The following is a 17,500-nucleotide window of genomic DNA, read 5'->3' on the forward strand; positions in this document are numbered from 1 at the left end:
AGAACTGAGCCACAACTGGTGGTCACGTACACACACACACGCACACACGCACACACACACACACAGAGACACGCACGCAAACATACACACACACACACGCACACACACACACACACACGCGCAAACATACACACACACACACACACACACACAGAGACACGCACGCGCAAACATATACACACACACGCACGCACGCACGCACACAAACAAACCTACGGATGGACGCACCCAGATGCAGACACAGTCACACACGTGCACGCCCACACAAGCCCATGGACGGACGCACACAGATGCATGCAAACACACACACACACACACATAAACATGTACACACACACACACACCTAGACGCACGCATATGACTATGTTCCCATAGCTGGAGATGCTCTAGACCAGTGGTTCTCAAACTGCCCCCCTAAATATCTCTCCCCTTCCACTGCACCCCTAAATATCTCTCTTCACCCACAGCAGCCCCATCTCAACCTCTTCTGTGCATTAGATGTACTTCATGCCATTTATATTTTATGTGTGTGTGTGTGTGTGTGTGTGTGTATGTCAGATAGGCCATAGCTGCTTTGTGATGTGTTGGATGTGTGTGTGTGTGTGTGTGTGTATGTCAGATAGGCCATAACTGCTTTGTGATGTGTTGGATGTGTGTGTGTGTGTGTGTGTGTGTGTGTGTGTGTGTGTATGTCAGATAGGCCATAACTGCTTTGTGATGTGTTGGATGTGTGTGTGTGTATGTCAGATAGGCCATAACTGCTTTGTGATGTGTTGGATGTGTGTGTGTGTGTGTGTGTGTGTGTATGTCAGATAGGCCATAACTGCTTTGTGATGTGTTGGATGTGTGTGTGTGTGTGTGTGTGTGTGTGTATGTCAGATAGGCCATAACTGCTTTGTGATGTGTTGGATGTGTGTGTGTATGGGTGGGAAGGTGAGGTTCACTTCATTTTTGTTTTATTCTCAACAGAACTCAACTCAACAGAATATGAACAGAAACATCAGGAATAGGGCTTCGTCTAGTGCAGAATATGAACAGAAACATCAGGAATAGGGCTTCATCTAGTGCAGAAAACATCTGTCCCTCCATCACAACTGTATTTTGAAATTGATATTGTGGCTATTTTGTTTTTACATAAAATGTCATTAAATGATCAAGACTATTCTGTGGCACCCTTGAGCATGAGTCACAGCACACCAGGGTGAAAAACCCCTAGACGTCCCAGTGTGTGTGTATGTGTGTGTATGTGTGTGTATGTGTGTGTATGTGTGTGCTCTAGACGTCCCAGTGTGTGTGTATGTGTGTGTATGTGTGTGTATGTGTGTGTATGTGTGTGCTCTAGACTTCCCAGGCAGCAGTGTGTCTCCGCTTCATTTACAAACATGAAACTCTGCGTGTGTGTGCGTGTCTGTGTGTGTGTGTGTGTGTGCGTGTCTGTGTGCGTATCTGTGTCTGTGTGTGTGTGTGTGTGTGTCTGCATAGTGTGATGATGCTGAAGTTTCGATCTTGAGGTGCTGTTGGTTTTTCCTTGATCTGCTCCACTGACTCTTGTGTTTATTTCTGCACACACACACACACACACACACACACACACACTTCAGTGAGAGGAAGTACGTGCAGCACTGGTGATGACCTCACATCCCTTGCCAATGACCTCAGATCCCCTCTAGTCATCAATTCATATGCTTCAAATTCTCTTCAACTCTTCTGACGTGTTTAAACACACACACACACACACACTGCTTTCTTGTACTTGTGTACACCTCTTTTTTTACCCACACACACACACACACACACACACCCACCCAAGTCCCTGACCTTGAAGGAATGCAGACCCCCTGAGCTTTCAGTAAAACACCATTCTGTTTACCTGCAAAAGGCAGTGGCTGTTAACTGGTGCAACCCCTTGCAAAGCTTTCTAAACACCAACATGAATACACACACACACACACACACACACACACACACACAGACAAACGCTAAGAACAGAACCCACTGGAGCTTCAGGTGTAACACATACGACCCCAGTCAACATTACCAGGCCACTGATCCACAGAGGATCAGTTACACACATGCACGTGCACACACACACACACACACACACACACACACACACACACACACACTCTTTTCAACCACAGCCTGTGTAAATGTTCGTCTATACCACCAGTAGATAGCACCGTGTAAGCACACACACTCACACACACCAAGTTGTGCAGGAATGCTGCCATAGCTTTCCACAACAATAGCACTGAGGTGACCACATTGTACTACAGCTAGATACTGCAGCGGCGTAGCTCAGAGATATACTGCTGCTGTTCAACACACACACACACACAGAGAGAGAGAGAGAGAGAGAGAGAGAGAGAGAGAGTCACACACACAAAAACATACATACAAAGAAGAAACCTGGGATCCCTTTACTGTGATTGCTCATCTCATCTAGTTACGCTAAAAGGTTAGCACGTAAGAGCTAACTACGCTAATAGGTTAGCACGTGTGGGCTAGCTATGCTAACAGGTTAGCACATGTGGGCTAGCTACGCTAATAGGTTAGCATGTGTGAGCTAGCTATGCTAACAGGATAGCATGTGTGGGCTAGCTACGTTAACAGGATAGCACGTGTGGGCTAGCCAGCTAAAAGGTTAACTAACATTAACCAGTGATTTTGCGATTTCACAAAGCACCAATAGCAAATAGTGAAGGATGAGCAGTGTTGATAAATAAATAAATCAACCAATCAATCAATCAACCAATCAATCAATCAATCAATCAATCCATCAAGTCATAAAATAGTTTGTTTTTTTCATGATAGAAGTGTTGATGAATAAAATACTTAAACAAAGCTGATCCTCTCTAGTCCTCCGGCCTAGCATGCTGGGATTAGCGCTTATTTAGAAAGAAGTAGCGATTAATACTGATAACACTGTAGTGTTAATTTTGTCACCTATTTTTAATTTAGTCTTAGTCTTAGTCTTGTGACGAAATGTCCTTTTTAGTCTTTGTCATATTTAGTCATTCAAATATAATTTTTGATAGTCAAGTTTTAGTCGACTAAAAGTCTCGTAATTTTAGTCTAGTTTTAGTCAAAAGAAAACTAAAGGTATCTTAGTCTTAGTCAGTTTTAGTCAACACATTTTAGTCTTTTTTTATAACAAATTATTTCTGATTACCATTTGAGTCAAATAGTGTTTCACACATCTCAATTTTCCAATAATATTGTATGTCCACAGGGCTACTCGTCTGTTATAATTACTCATTCTGATTTATACAGTTATAGCTCGGCTGGGATTTGACCATAGACAGTAAAAGATTTGACTGGACCACTGTCATATTCGTAGACCAGTGTTTCTCAAAGTGTTGTCCGTGGATCACTGGTGGTCCGCAAGCTATCCCAAGTAGCCCGCAAGCAGATGTGGTAAAATATAATATAGATGAGTTGTTTGCAATATTGAACCAACTTGTATGTAAAAACAGTTCTGCAACACTGTCTATGTAAGATATGCCAGTTTAAATCATACAGTTTGAATCCACACAATAAGCAAAGTGGTTCAGTGAGTAGGCCTATTGTGTAGACTAATTATAGGCTACTGTTGAAGTAGGTCTAATCTTTTTTTTTTTTTAGCTAGGGTTAGTTTAGTGGTCCTGAAACTGAAAAAGTTTGAGAAACACTGTCATAGGCCAAAGTATTAATGTTTTACTCCGCCTCACTAGATGGCGATATGTGCCCAAACACAACACATTCCCCAATCAGACTCTCCATCTTAGCCATAGCTAACCTGCTAGCGAACTTTCCATATTAGCTTACTTGCTAGCAAACTTTGCATCATCAGTCTAACTAGTTAAATAATTGACATTACATGATGAACATTTTCGTATGGACATTCTGGGGGATGTTAATTTGTATGAGAGAAGCTTCAACTTTTGGGTGTGTAGCATTGTGGCATAAAGCTTAGGTAGTTAGCTTGCTAACTCTTGCAGAAATCTCCAGTGTTCTTGTTCCATGTAGTTTCGTGTTGCAGCCGCAGGGTTGCAGCAACAGCACGTAGACTAGCCTACAGGAAAGCTGTTGCGTATGAACTCATTCGCAATATTTTGAAAACATAACAGCTAGATGTTCTGTCTTCTCATTTTGTAGACGAAAATGAAGAGAGATTTTATCTTAGTTTTTATTTCATGCAAAACATTTTAGTCTCGTCTTTTTTCGTCAACAATAATGCATCTTAAGATAGTCTTAGTCAGTGTCTCAGGACATTACTGCCGTCTCGTCATAGTCTCGTCTTAGTCATGAAAAAAAAGGTCGTTGACGAACATATTTCCTCTCGTCTCGTCTGACGAAATTAACACTATAACACTGTTAAGATAATTCACTATTAGAGTGACAGAATTCACACATACACATACACACACACACACACACACACACACACACACACACACACACACACACACACACATGACTACACAAATATTGCAGACCAGCTCAAGGCGAGCCTATTCAATACACCATGTAAGAAGAGCTCATTAAATTTATACACACACACACACACACACACACACACTCACCTTCTTCTGGTACCACAGCACAGCATCTCGGACCTTGGACGCCATCACATGCCAGAGCACCACGTCCCAGTCATCTTCGGGTAGTGAGGGAGAGAGAGAGAGAAAACGAGTGTCAGTTAGCACAGCTCCCGAGACATCTGCTTCAGGTGGTGTCTCTTCCCCTGTCTTACAAGTGTGTCAGAGCTCTGTGACATCATGCGCCACACACACACACACACACACACACACACACACACACACACACACACACACACACACCTCCCTCCTCTGTTTCCTTCAGCCCAGTTATTTTTACTCCACCTTTCTTTTACCGCTCATCCTCCCTCCTAGACACACACACACACACACACACACACACACACACACACACACAGGCTAAATATTACCCAAGTCAAAGGAGGCACTAACTGACTTACACAACCTTCTTTCAGGGAGAGAAAGAGTGAGGAAGGGGAGGGTATAAGAGGAAGAGAAGAGAGGAGGAGAGGAGAGGAGAAGAGGAGAGAGGAGAGGAGAAGAGGAGAGTAGAGGAGAGGAGAGGAGAGAAGAGGAGAGGAGAAGAGAGGAGAAGAGAGAAGAGGAGAGTAGAGGAGAGGAGAAGAGAGGAGAAGAGAGGAGAAGAGGAAATCTCAGAATCTCACCTAGTGTGGTGTGAGACACACACAGACAGACACACACACACACACACACACACACACACACACACGTGGTGAGGCATGTAGATCATGAGTATAGAGTTGAAAGGAATCTAGTTGACCTTTTAGTCCAAGCTTTCCCCATCACATTTGAAGAGCGAACCTCAAGGCATTCTTAGAGAACACACACACACACACACACAGGGCATTCTTAGAATATCGTGTCCTTGAACCTTGACCTCCAAAATCAGTTAATTTTTGAGTTCAATTAAACATTCACACCAAATCTGGAGCCCGTGAGACACACATACACATATATACGCACGCACGCACGCACGCACACACGCACACACACACACACACACACACACACACACTCACTCACTCACTCACTCACTCACACTCACACACACACAGGGATGAACACAATCACACAATATGTTTCACTGTATGAGAATTCTGTGTAGTGGGAGGTTGGTGTGCAGTCACATTGCTGTCTAGGAAGGAAGCCCTCTCTCTCTCTCACACACACACACACACACACCACACACACACACACACAGTTACTTCTCTTTGTGCTATTTAAAGCCAAGGAAACATCTGCCTTTCATCTTCCGCTGGATGGAAAAGCAAGTGCCATCACACACACACACACACACTATACACAGACAGACACACACACACTATACACAGACAGACACACACACACACACACACACACTATACAGACAGACACACACACGCTGCAGTAAGTCAGACAGTCACGTCATGCAGACAGCTCAGCACAAGGGCTTAGTCCTTCTGAAGCAAAACACACACACACATACACAGTCCTTTTCTCTGAAGAAATATTTCCTGCTGCCAAGAATAGCCACCCATCGTCTCTCTTGCACACACACACATTCTCTCTCTCTCTCTCACACACATACACACACACTCTCCCTCTCTCTATCTCTCACACATACACTGCTGGAAAGACAGAGTGTGCAGGACACACACACACACACACACACACTGCTGGTGTGCAGGACACAGAAAACACTGGCAAACTCTCTCTGTCCTCTCCTCTAAAGGATATAGCCTAGTGGTGTGTGTGTGTGTGTGCGTGTGTGTGTGTGTGTACACGTGTGTGTGTGTGTGTGTGTGCGTGTGTGTGTGTGTTTGTGTGTACACGTGTGTGTGTACGTGTGTGTGTGTGTGTGTACGTGTGTGTGTGTACGTGTGTGTGTGTGTGTGTGTACACGTGTGTGTGTGTGTGTGTTTGTGTGTACACGTGTGTGTGTGTGTGTGTACGTGTGTGTGTGTGTGTGTGTGTGTGTGTGGTGTGTTTGTGTCTCAGTTTCCCCACATACCCCTAAAGTAGGTCAGACCACGAACACTAAACCCCGGCACCCTTTTCCAAAAATACCCCTCTGTGTGTGTGTGTGTGTGTGTGTGAGAGAGAATGTGTGTGTGTGTTTATTTAACACTAAAATGCACAGTACAGTTCAAGTTTTCAAACATGGGTGTGATTATTGTCAATGCCACATGCTCTGGGTTGAAAAGCGTTTAGAAAGTGATACACTGCACCTATGAAGTGATATACTGCACCTATGAAGTGATATACTGCACCTATGAAGTGATACACTGCACCTATGAAATGCACCTATGAAGTGATATACTACACCTATGAAGTGATATAATGCACCTATGAAGTGATACACTACACCTATGAAGTGATATAATGCACCTATGAAGTGATACACTGCACCTATGAAGTGATATACTACACCTATGAAGTAGATCTGGTAAAAAAATCAATGCTTATGAATGGTAACTATAACAACGATAGTAGGATGACTGTTGAGCCTGGAGGCAGGCTTTGCAACAATGGAATCAACTGTAAACAGCTGAAAAAACAAACGATTTTAGCTCTAAAACTCTTTTAGTATTAATAATTGATTTCATATTTATTTATTTCGTAAGTGACCATGGTATGAACGGGATAAAGCCCTTCGATGCGTTCATTATCAGAAATAAATGGACTTTTCGCGGAAGCTTCGCGTCGGACAGTTCACGCCTCCACGTCGTCCATTTATTTCTGATAATGGACACCTCGTCGGGCATTGTCCCTTACATATACAACAGTTGACCAGTTCTGTAAAAAATAATAATAGTTATAACAATACAAAGTATTATCACAATAAAATAATAGTAAAAAAAGCACTTGTCACAAATAAAACAGAACACAAATAAATGAAACACAAGGTCATGGGGGGGGTGGGACAGAGTCACCAATGCTGCGCACACGCACACACACACACACACACACACAGGATAGAGGTGCTGAGGAGGAAACAGTCACAAATGCTGCGCACACACACGCACGCACACACAGTATAGAGGTGCTGAGGAGGAAACGGACAGATATGATCTGAACCACTCCATGGCAGGACCTTTAATACCACACACTGCTCAAGACCATTATTGTGTTTACACCACACACACACACAGCTTGTTCGCTACAAAGCAGGAGATGGCATCTAATCTCTGCTGCTGATTAACAGTCTCCATCAGAAAACAAACACATGGACCTACACACACACACACACACACACACACACACACACACACACACGAGTGAGAGAGAGAAAGAGAGAAAAAGAAAGAAAGAAAGAAATAAAGAAAGAAAGAAAGAAAGAAAGAAAGAAAGAGAGAGATAGGAGTTGTATAAAACCTACAAAAACCTAAAAATATAAATATATTAGTGCTGTCAGTTGAACGCGTTATTAACGTCGTTAACGTAAACCTATTTTAACGTCAACGGCGTCAATTTTTTTATCGCGAGATTAACATTATTTTTGGTGTAACAGACTTTGTAGTTTTTTCACATGCTGTTGCAACAACTAGTAACGTTAGAACAACTACAACACCACACCTAATCTAGCCAGACCGGAAACTAAACAATACGCACTGACGAATGGATTGGAACGTTGTGCTGCACGCCCCCTTTTAGGGGAAAGATGACTGATATAATGGAAACCTATGCAGCATCGAAGTGGGGAGCGAAAAGGGCTTGCACTTACTAAATCTTGAAACACACGTGAATAAAAGGCACAAAATAAGGTTGGTGTAAGAGTTATCTGTGTGTTTATGGGATTAATGTGACCATTATGTTCCTATTTTTTCCTCTTTCCAGTTTACTAACAGGAGTGTCACGAATGTAGGCACAGTCAAACTTCCCTTGGCTGACTATAGCCTACTAAGTTCGGCAAGCTTAACTTTACATGTCATAACATCAACTAAACATAAGTCACACATTCATTCCATCACTTGTAATATGAACGTAGCCTATTTCCTACAACTAGGTGAGATAATTGGCTATGTTATACTGAAGTTCCACAGTTAGCTAGCTAGCAAGCTAACCGTTTTGCATGGAATATTATGTTAAGTGTAGCTATGTGCTAAATTTCTTTTCAACATTGGGGTATTGCAAACGAATTAGGTTGGTATGTACATAGTTTCGACATGAGTTACATACACATAATTCTTCATAACTGCTGTGTTAGTAAAATGATTGAATGTCCTGTGAATTAATAACTAGATGTAACGTCAACGTGTGATTACTAGCCGTCTTTCTCATTGGAATCAATTATATAATGTTAACTTGTTTTCCGCTAAAATGGGGTGTGATGATGCACCGTTAGTAGGCTACGTAAAGGCATGCTGCACACACTTGTTTGGGCTTACGAGCCGGCCAAAGAGTAGTAGCCTAGGCTGACGCATTATTCGTGTGCCGCCAAAGATTGTTTCACCGTCACTTGTGCTGTTATCAACAATCCTCTTTGGCTGCTACTATTTTGACTCTTTGGCTTTGATGCACCGTTTCTTGTCCTCCAACTGCCAGATACTTCCTAGCAAATATTCTAAGAACTTTACTTCCTCTGGTCCTCTTCCTGTAGTCATGGAGATAATATCCTCCAACTCAGTCTATACTGATATTGCACTATCCCCACCCTTTCAACTGTATATTGCATCTTGCTTGTATCTGTTGAGGGGTCCACAACTATGGCAACCTTGACAGCACCCCCGTCAACTGCACGACTATATACCACTTATAGTGTCTATCTATTTATTTATTAGCACATGTACATACTGTATTTATTCTCATACACAGACATGTTCTACTGCCTTCATTCTACTCTTACTGTTCTGTTTTTATTCTTTTTTACTCCTTTATGTTTTTATTCTTTATCCTTATATGTTAGGTGAATGTTTATTTCTTTATCCTTATATGTTAAGTGAATGTTGTACTTGCGAGCAAAGATTAACCGGAGTCAAATTCCTTGTTTGTGTACGCAAACCTGGCCAATAAAGCTGATTCTGATTCTGATAAACATAAAGTTCCACACTCACAGGGGTGGGATTAGGGGCGGGGCTATGGCGGGACATGTCTCCCTCAACTCCTCCCCCCCCCTCGACTCCTCCCCCCCTCCGCACGCAAGATAGCTACTGACCAATGATGCTAGCAACGGGTAAATAAGAAATACTGAAGGTTCTGGATATAATGAACATTCCGAAAACGAAAGGAACTGCAGTCGCACAGTACAGGCTACTCGGCAGGTACAGCAAAGAAAAGTATTCAAACAGCAATATATCATGCGCTTTTTAATCAGCCCGGCCCCAAAACGCTGACGGGAATTTGTGAATTCTCCCGTTCCTGATGACCACTGATCCAGGCAGGATAGCAGTGGAGGACCGTCCTGTTGCTGCAGCAGATGAGAAGGGCCTCAGCGTGCCACGGACGTGACAGGCTAGGCTCACAGGTTGGTGGAGGAGGATGCTTAATCGTAGCCAGCTAGTTGAGTGTAATGATTATGTTTTTGTTAGAAAACATGCCATTTATAAAAGCACAAATTTCCCTGGCAGACCTTTACAAAATATGACCGCTGTTAGGATTCACCATAAGGGCCAAATATTTATCAGAAATGACAGTCATAAATGGAGGACTGTGTGTTGCGTAGCACAGATACGGCAGACATTAAGAGCCCTCTCAGCCTCCCGTGTTACCTGGTATCTTAATTGTTCCATTTGGCTTTTCGCTGAGCGAACGGACGCTATCTCAGGAAGCACTTTCCATTTTTGCGCTTCTGAATGCAGGAGACATCGGAGCGATAGTGTGAAAACCGATGACAGCGCATTAATTAGCCTTCCACCTACCTATTAATGAGCACAGGCTAACTAATGAAAACAATTAGATAGTGATTATGAAATGCATAATTCTGCCCAGGCAGAGAGATGAGAGTCTGAGTGCTCAGAGAGAGAGAGAGAGAGGGGGGAGAGAGAGAGCGAGAGATAGGTAGAAATGAAATAGGGAAGTTTTCAGAGCAAACAAACTTAAACAAAAAAAGATGATTAAACAAATTTGATGATGTTGCCCAATCATCACTAATAATATAACAAATAAAAACAATAAAATAATGTGAAACAAAACAAAAATAATGGTAATAAAATCCTATATTACAATGTTAACGCCCCACATAGTGATAGCCTATTTTTATGATGTTGATAATAAGTGAAATATATCTTTCTTGCTGAACAGAACACAGTGGGAGAGATAAATGATTAATACATGTACATTTACCAAAGTAAACTTACATGTAAAATGATTTTTATTTACATTTTTGTCATTATAATGTACAAAAATGTAAATAATACATTATAATGTAAGAGTAAATGTAAGAATTTTTTTCTGAAATCTTTGAAAATGTACTCTGAATGTATAAAAATTGATTCCATATAACACTAAAATAAATTGCATAGGCATATAAATCCTAAATTAAATGTAAAACCACACAAAAAAGCATTTTGTAATAGTCGCACCACATGATGTTTGGTTGCACCACATGACATTTTCAACTTGAGATCAAATTTACAGGCACAAAATTGACCACCTACTCATAACAAACTTGATTCCTCTAAAAGGTCACTATTTCATTTCTACTAAAAAAATAAATTTGAACAAATAAATTAATATTCATTGTATTGTTGAGGTCATACCACATGACGTCCACATTTGGCAACTTCTTGCCAGCTGTTATTTAAGCTATGTTTTTCCAAATATAAGAGATAATAATTACAAACTTGTTTGCTGCCCAAATGGGTGCCTGGCAAACTAGTTTATGAATGCAACTTAAGATCTTTGAATTAATTTTAATAATAAGTTATAATTTTAATAATAAGTTTGTTTGTATAATAGGATGGACATAAAAATAAAAAATGCTGTGTGATTTTCTACAGAGCTACAAAACACTTTTGAAAAAATGCTAGATACTGTAGAGCAAAAAGCACATTTGAATAGATTCAGTGTAATTTTAAAGAAGTTTCCCAAACAGCAGTCATGGTCGGACAGTCGCACCACATGATATTTTGATACTTCACATAAGAGAAAAATTAAAAATACCTAAAGATTTTTCAAAAGGTAAAGTGGTTACAAATATGGGAGTGCTCCCACATATATATGATGTGTCTTCAGGCATTCAAACCTTTTATAAATGTAAAAAATGCTGTTGGGCAGAAAATCTAGACGTCACGTCATTGACCCTTAAATCACTGGAAATCTGGTCGGATAGGCGTACAGTACATCTTGTTTTTTCAACACTATGAAATGTCATTTCTGTTTCTAAAGACACAGCAAAGTGTTTTATAGGTGACCTATGGCCGTGTCCATTTCCTTTGGGAGTTAAATGTTTTCATGCAGATGTCTGGATAACAGGTGATAACAGATCATGCGTGTTTTAGGAATAGTGTAGTCCCTGTTATCTGACGGAAAGTGTGCAGTCAGCTATTCACAAAATGTAACCGCTAAGTTTTAGGCTAATTCCCGAATGTTTGTTTTTTTTTTTTGGGGGGGTGCAGTGTCGGTCCCGGTTCCCCCCAATGTTGAAGACAAAGTAACACCCCTGCACATACAGCGGGCGCACGCAAGCACGCACGCACGCACAGGGGTTCAGGTACAGGCGGCTCCATTTTGTCAACACACGTTTCATGAGGAGAAATTCGACACGAGAACACAGTGTATATTTAATGAAGAGGACTGGATAGATTACACCCTCTCTCCCTCTCCCTCCCACACACCCACCCTCTCTCCCTCCCACACACACACACTCTCTCTTTCTCTGAATGTAAACAACCGTCCAATACCTTCTCTCTCTTCCTCTCTGGTGGTCTGCCGCAGTGTGTGTGCGTGTGCAGTCATCTCTTCCATCACACTCTAAAGGGTGATTGATTCCTTTACAGGGTTAAATAACTGTCCACCAATATGACTATGACTAGATTATACACACACACACACACACACACACACACACACACACACACACACAACCCAGGTGCAACAAACCCTTACCCCCTCTGCTAAAAAAAAAACCCTCCGAGATACTACTCATGTGCATTTGGCACACAAATACACGTGTATTGGTAGAACGGAGTCCTGCAGAGTCAGATCCTTCAGAGACGAGGCTTCTTAGCGTTCGGAAAACACACAATGGAACAGACTAGCGTGTGTGTGTGTGTGTGTGCAGGAAGCTGCAGGTGTGCGTTATTGAAATTCCTGCCTCCTGCCCAATGAATGCACCAGTATCATTCCCCCACTCAATGAATTCAATTCTACATGTTTGATTAAAATGCACAAGTATCATTCCCCCATGTCAATAAATTAAATTCTACATGTTTGATTAAAATGCACAAGTATCATTCCCCCATGTCAATAAATTAAATTCTACATGTTTGATTAAAATGCACCAGTATCATTCCCCCACTCAATGAATTCAATTCTACATGTTTGATTAAAATGCACCAGTATCATTCCCCCACTCAATGAATTCAATTCTACATGTTTGATTTGTTTGCTAAAATAAACCACGGAGCGTTTTGAGCAAAATCAAAAGGTTAGGAGAAATGTTCACTTTTGAGCTTGAAGTCTCTAATTGACCTGTTGCTAAGCGCCACCCTTAGGTTCCCTGTTAAATCCCAAGATGAAAATGCTCATTAACCAACTATTATATTCTTACTACATCACATATTAACGTAACCTAACATATCTTAGTATCAATCTTCCACTAGCTAGCTAGCTAGCATTAACGTCAGTGGTTTTTGCACGGTGATTTGCACGGCTACTCGCCACAACTGCTTGTCACCTTGTATGTATTCTAAAGTTTTGAATACACCCCTCCATAGCATAATTAAGTCCCTTTTGATATCTTCTGGAGGAAAGTAAATCCTTTAACCACCAAAACGTCCTCAAAGCCTGCTTTCATATACTGACAGCTGCCATTGTCCACAATGTATTTCTAATCAAGTCTGGTTTGTTTGTCCGAGTTTTCACACGGTAACAATGGGGGGCGGGGCTTAGCGACAGGTCAATATCCATCTTCACTTCTTAACACCACTACACATTACATTAGGCTGACGCATTTGTGGTGTGTTTGTTTGTGTGTGTGTGTGTGTTCCTTGAGTATGACAAACGGTGTGTGTGTGTGTGTGTGTGAAGTATGTGTTTGTAGTAGGGGTGGGCGATATGCACAAGCGCCTTAATACCACCTGAGCCCCCCCAAGCCGCAAAAATTAATTATGATACCCGGCCCGCGATCTGACCCGCCTATTTACATAACATGCGCTTTTGGTTGATATAGCCTAACATGCAGTGTAGCCTATCATTATTGAGCCTATGTAAAACCTTAACATAAACAGGAACAGAAAGCCCTCCTTAATCACGTCAGCCTACCCATCGCTTATCAAAAAGGCTAGCCTACTGCACGAAAACAAGCGTTGAACTCTTACAACGCTGGCTAAGTTAAAAGATGCGTTAGGCTACACATATGGACGTTTCAAGCTTTTCAAAAGTGCATGTGTTTGTCGTGTCGGGGTGTTCCCCAGGAGGTTTTTTGAAATTCTGTCCACTTAACACACCATTTTAACACAGTTTGGGAGGGACAGAAATACTTTTAGCCTACAGAACAAGCTGGCTTATGTGACGTGAACATGGCTACCTTATACATTATCACTACACTACATGGAGACATATCTCACGTTAACAATGGAGAAAACATAACATAGGCTATTATTTGTGCGAATGGGTTAGCACAAACTTAGCTTTTGGTGAACGGAGATGCTGATCACTAATTCATGTCTTTGCGCAACAGCCCATGTTCTGCGTTCACTCCAGTGAGACAAGTGAAATAAATGCTTTTAAAGCCCTTTCATTGCCAGGCTATTTGCTACGATATTTACCTGCTATGCCTTCGGTTTTCATGGACAGTTACAGGAATCCACGTCATTCGTTTATCGTTGCTTCATTCCTACCCACGTTATCTCCAGAGTTTGTAAGTTTGTCATTCAGTTTCAGCCTCTCCTCTAGCTCCTCTACACACCCGTTGGAATTTATTAAGTTTGTTACATTTTGTTACACTTTAGAAGAGCATGGATGTCATTGTAGAGCAGTGCGATGTGCTCAATTAGGCAACTATTTGCTCAATTATTAACTCCAGAGTAGGCTAACTCCAGAGTAGGCTAGCTCCAGAGTAGGCTAATGACTGACGCCGCGAATACGGACACGGCCGTTTATTATTATTGATTATCATTATTATTATTATTATTATTATTAGGAGGCCCCTCATTGGTCGAGGCCCCTGGGCTGAAGCCCAGATAAGCCCCTGCATTAAGGCGCCAGTGGCGATATGGACAAAAAATAATATCTCGATATTTTTTGTGATTTTGACGATAACGATAATTAGTCTATATCCTCCAAGTCTGAGTTACTTTACAGCTCATTATTTAAGAATAGCATCATTACAATAATAACCAATAACCTAACCTGTGACTTTTTAACCAACTCACCCAATGCATTGTCACCAGTGTTTCCCCTACAGTGTATTTAACAGCGGCGCAGCGCCGCCGCTGGATTTTCAGCGCCGCTGCAACATAATATCACGAGATTCACTTAACACACTGTAAAAGCACAACGGCCAACGTCATCTCGAAATTGTTTTCTGAAAGTCTTGAGTAAGTTAAGTGCATCAAATCCGCACTTAGCCTCTCATTATTCAGGACATATATGCGGCATGATGTGTCAGGTGATTACAAGCCCAAAGACAAGTCTGCAGCCCATATGGCTAGCCTACGTTCTGAACACGGTTACATTGTTTAGCTATCCGACTGATTGGGTCTTGCTCCGCCACAGTGTAGCCTATGGTGTCATCGTTCACTTGTAGGTTACACAATAAATAGCCTACTTATAGGCCTGGTGACAATAAAAAATGATATTAGTTATATTTCATCACGAAGCTGTTTGTATGCCGTGAATTCGCTTGTAGCCTATGCCATATGTTAAGCTTGAGCAATTCCTCTGATCCAAAGCCTGCTTTGACACATTGACACTAATGTGAAACATGCATCCCCCTCTCCTAGCCTACATCAAATAAGAGAAACCAATTCATGATTACCAAAATTAATTTAACATGGGGGGGAAAAAGTTTGTTGCGATTTAGCCTACTGTTGTGATGCGGTTCTTTCTGCTGATTGGATTTACGTCCGGTGTCGTCAACTCTGAGAACTCTTGCTCCGGCTGACAATTTTATCCAGAGAGCTGATTTCCCAAAGATGAGCCTCCATCATCAACATTCAACGACAAATTATTAAAACGTAAGTAATGCAATAGAGTAAACCAATGTGCTACAAGGTGTATGGTCTTAACGTTAATTGTAGCCTAGACTTGTAACGTTAGCGTAGGGCTACATGTAATGTTTGTATGGGAAAGCTAGGCGAACACAGTCTAGGCCTGTTTAAACTTTCTGATAGTTAAAGTAAATATGAGCATATGTTGGCATATACGTATAGCCTAAATTCTGTCCACTTAGCTATAATAGGCTATCACAAACAGACCTTTTCTACGTTTGCGGCATTAGACATAGGAGCCTACATTCTCTTATCAGAAAGACGTGTTCTCATAACTTCAGCGTTCTCTTGACGGTGAGACGAACGGTCGCACTTCAATCAAGTAGCCTAGGTCCTTTTCGAGTTAATTGTGAGTGAGTTGTATGGTAACTGTGGGAGTGATGTAGAAGAAAAGTGAGTATTTACTTTTTTATACGTGGGTTTGTTGTTTTGGGACTGAGAAATAGACTACAAGGAGAGCATCTGGCTACGTGCATGCGTGTCAGCATTAATGGCCCCCCAACAATTCAATTCAATTACCAAAGAGCCTTAGAGATGTGCTTTGAAAAGCCCAGAAAAATTAAGTGCTCGCAGATTGGGTGTGGCCTTTGCCATTAAGACAAATTTAAATAAATTGTAAATAATCTTTTTCTGGGTTGTGCCATTTCATTTTTCTTCTATCATTTTTAACCAATAATGTAAAAGAAAGCTGAAAATGTCCACAAAAGAAACACGAAGGTATGATATAAAAAAAAAAAATGCGCAACAACCCCCCCCCCCCCCCAGTCCAAATCAGTCCATTTACGAAAGAGTTACTTGAGAATAGTTCTTTGTTTACAACTGACTATTAAAATACTCAAAGACTAATGTTTTCTCTCCATATAATACTGCGTAGAAAAAAACGTGACTGTCTCATCAATGCTACTTGAACAGAAGTAGCCGCATAAAATCCCAAGTAGGCTACTCTCGCTGCACGAAATAAACATTAGGCTGCGTGGGACAACGTTGTGACCCACTAGTGATCACATGACACTTGCTCTGCTGCACGTCTCCCGCATAGCCTACCTCCTGGGAATGTATGAGTCTTCAGTGCGTGATTTCGAGTGTTTTTTCCCCATAAGTAATTTAAATACTCGATAACGTCAAATTGCACATCGTTAAAACAACAATCACGATATTATCGCAGACGATATATATCGCCCACCCCTAGTTTCTAGCGTGTGTCTGTGTGAGTTAAGTGTGCAGTGTGTGTGTGCATGTGAGTTGTGTGTGCACTGTTTGTGGTGTGTGTGTGTGTATGTGTGTGTATGTGTGTGTGTGTGTGTGTGTGGGGTATGTGTATGTTTGTGTGTATGTGTGTATGTTTGTAGTGTGTGGGGTGTGTGTGTGTGATGGTGTATCTGCAGGGAATCCAGTTCTTGTGTCCACTGTAAGAGCAGGGTGAATGCAATGTTTGTGTGTGTGTGTGTGTATGTGCACAGGAGTGCCCGTGAGTGAAGTTCCATGCTTGTGTGTGTGTGTGTGTACTGTATATGTGTGTGTATGTGTACTGTATGTGTGTGTGTGTGTGTGTGTGTGTGTGTGTGTGTGTGTGTGTGTGTGTGTGT

General features: G+C 41.6%; 1 protein-coding gene across 6 annotated transcripts in view; it reads right to left on the reverse strand.

Moving 5' to 3' along the window:
- LOC121697604 (protein PHTF2-like) overlaps positions 1-17,500 on the reverse strand; it is a 69,960-nt gene that overhangs the window by 34,453 nt on the left and 18,007 nt on the right. For all 6 annotated transcript variants that reach the window (XM_042079191.1, XM_042079188.1, XM_042079186.1 and 3 more), the window contains one exon: positions 4,567-4,640. In XM_042079191.1, the coding sequence (XP_041935125.1) occupies positions 4,567-4,611 (45 nt within the window). In that variant the 5' untranslated portion in view covers positions 4,612-4,640. Of the gene's footprint in view, positions 1-4,566; positions 4,641-17,500 lie in introns of those variants that run through there.

The sequence above is a fragment of the Alosa sapidissima genome, chromosome 22 (assembly GCF_018492685.1).
Source record: "Alosa sapidissima isolate fAloSap1 chromosome 22, fAloSap1.pri, whole genome shotgun sequence".
In the NCBI taxonomy this organism is placed as follows: Eukaryota; Metazoa; Chordata; class Actinopteri; order Clupeiformes; family Clupeidae; genus Alosa; species Alosa sapidissima.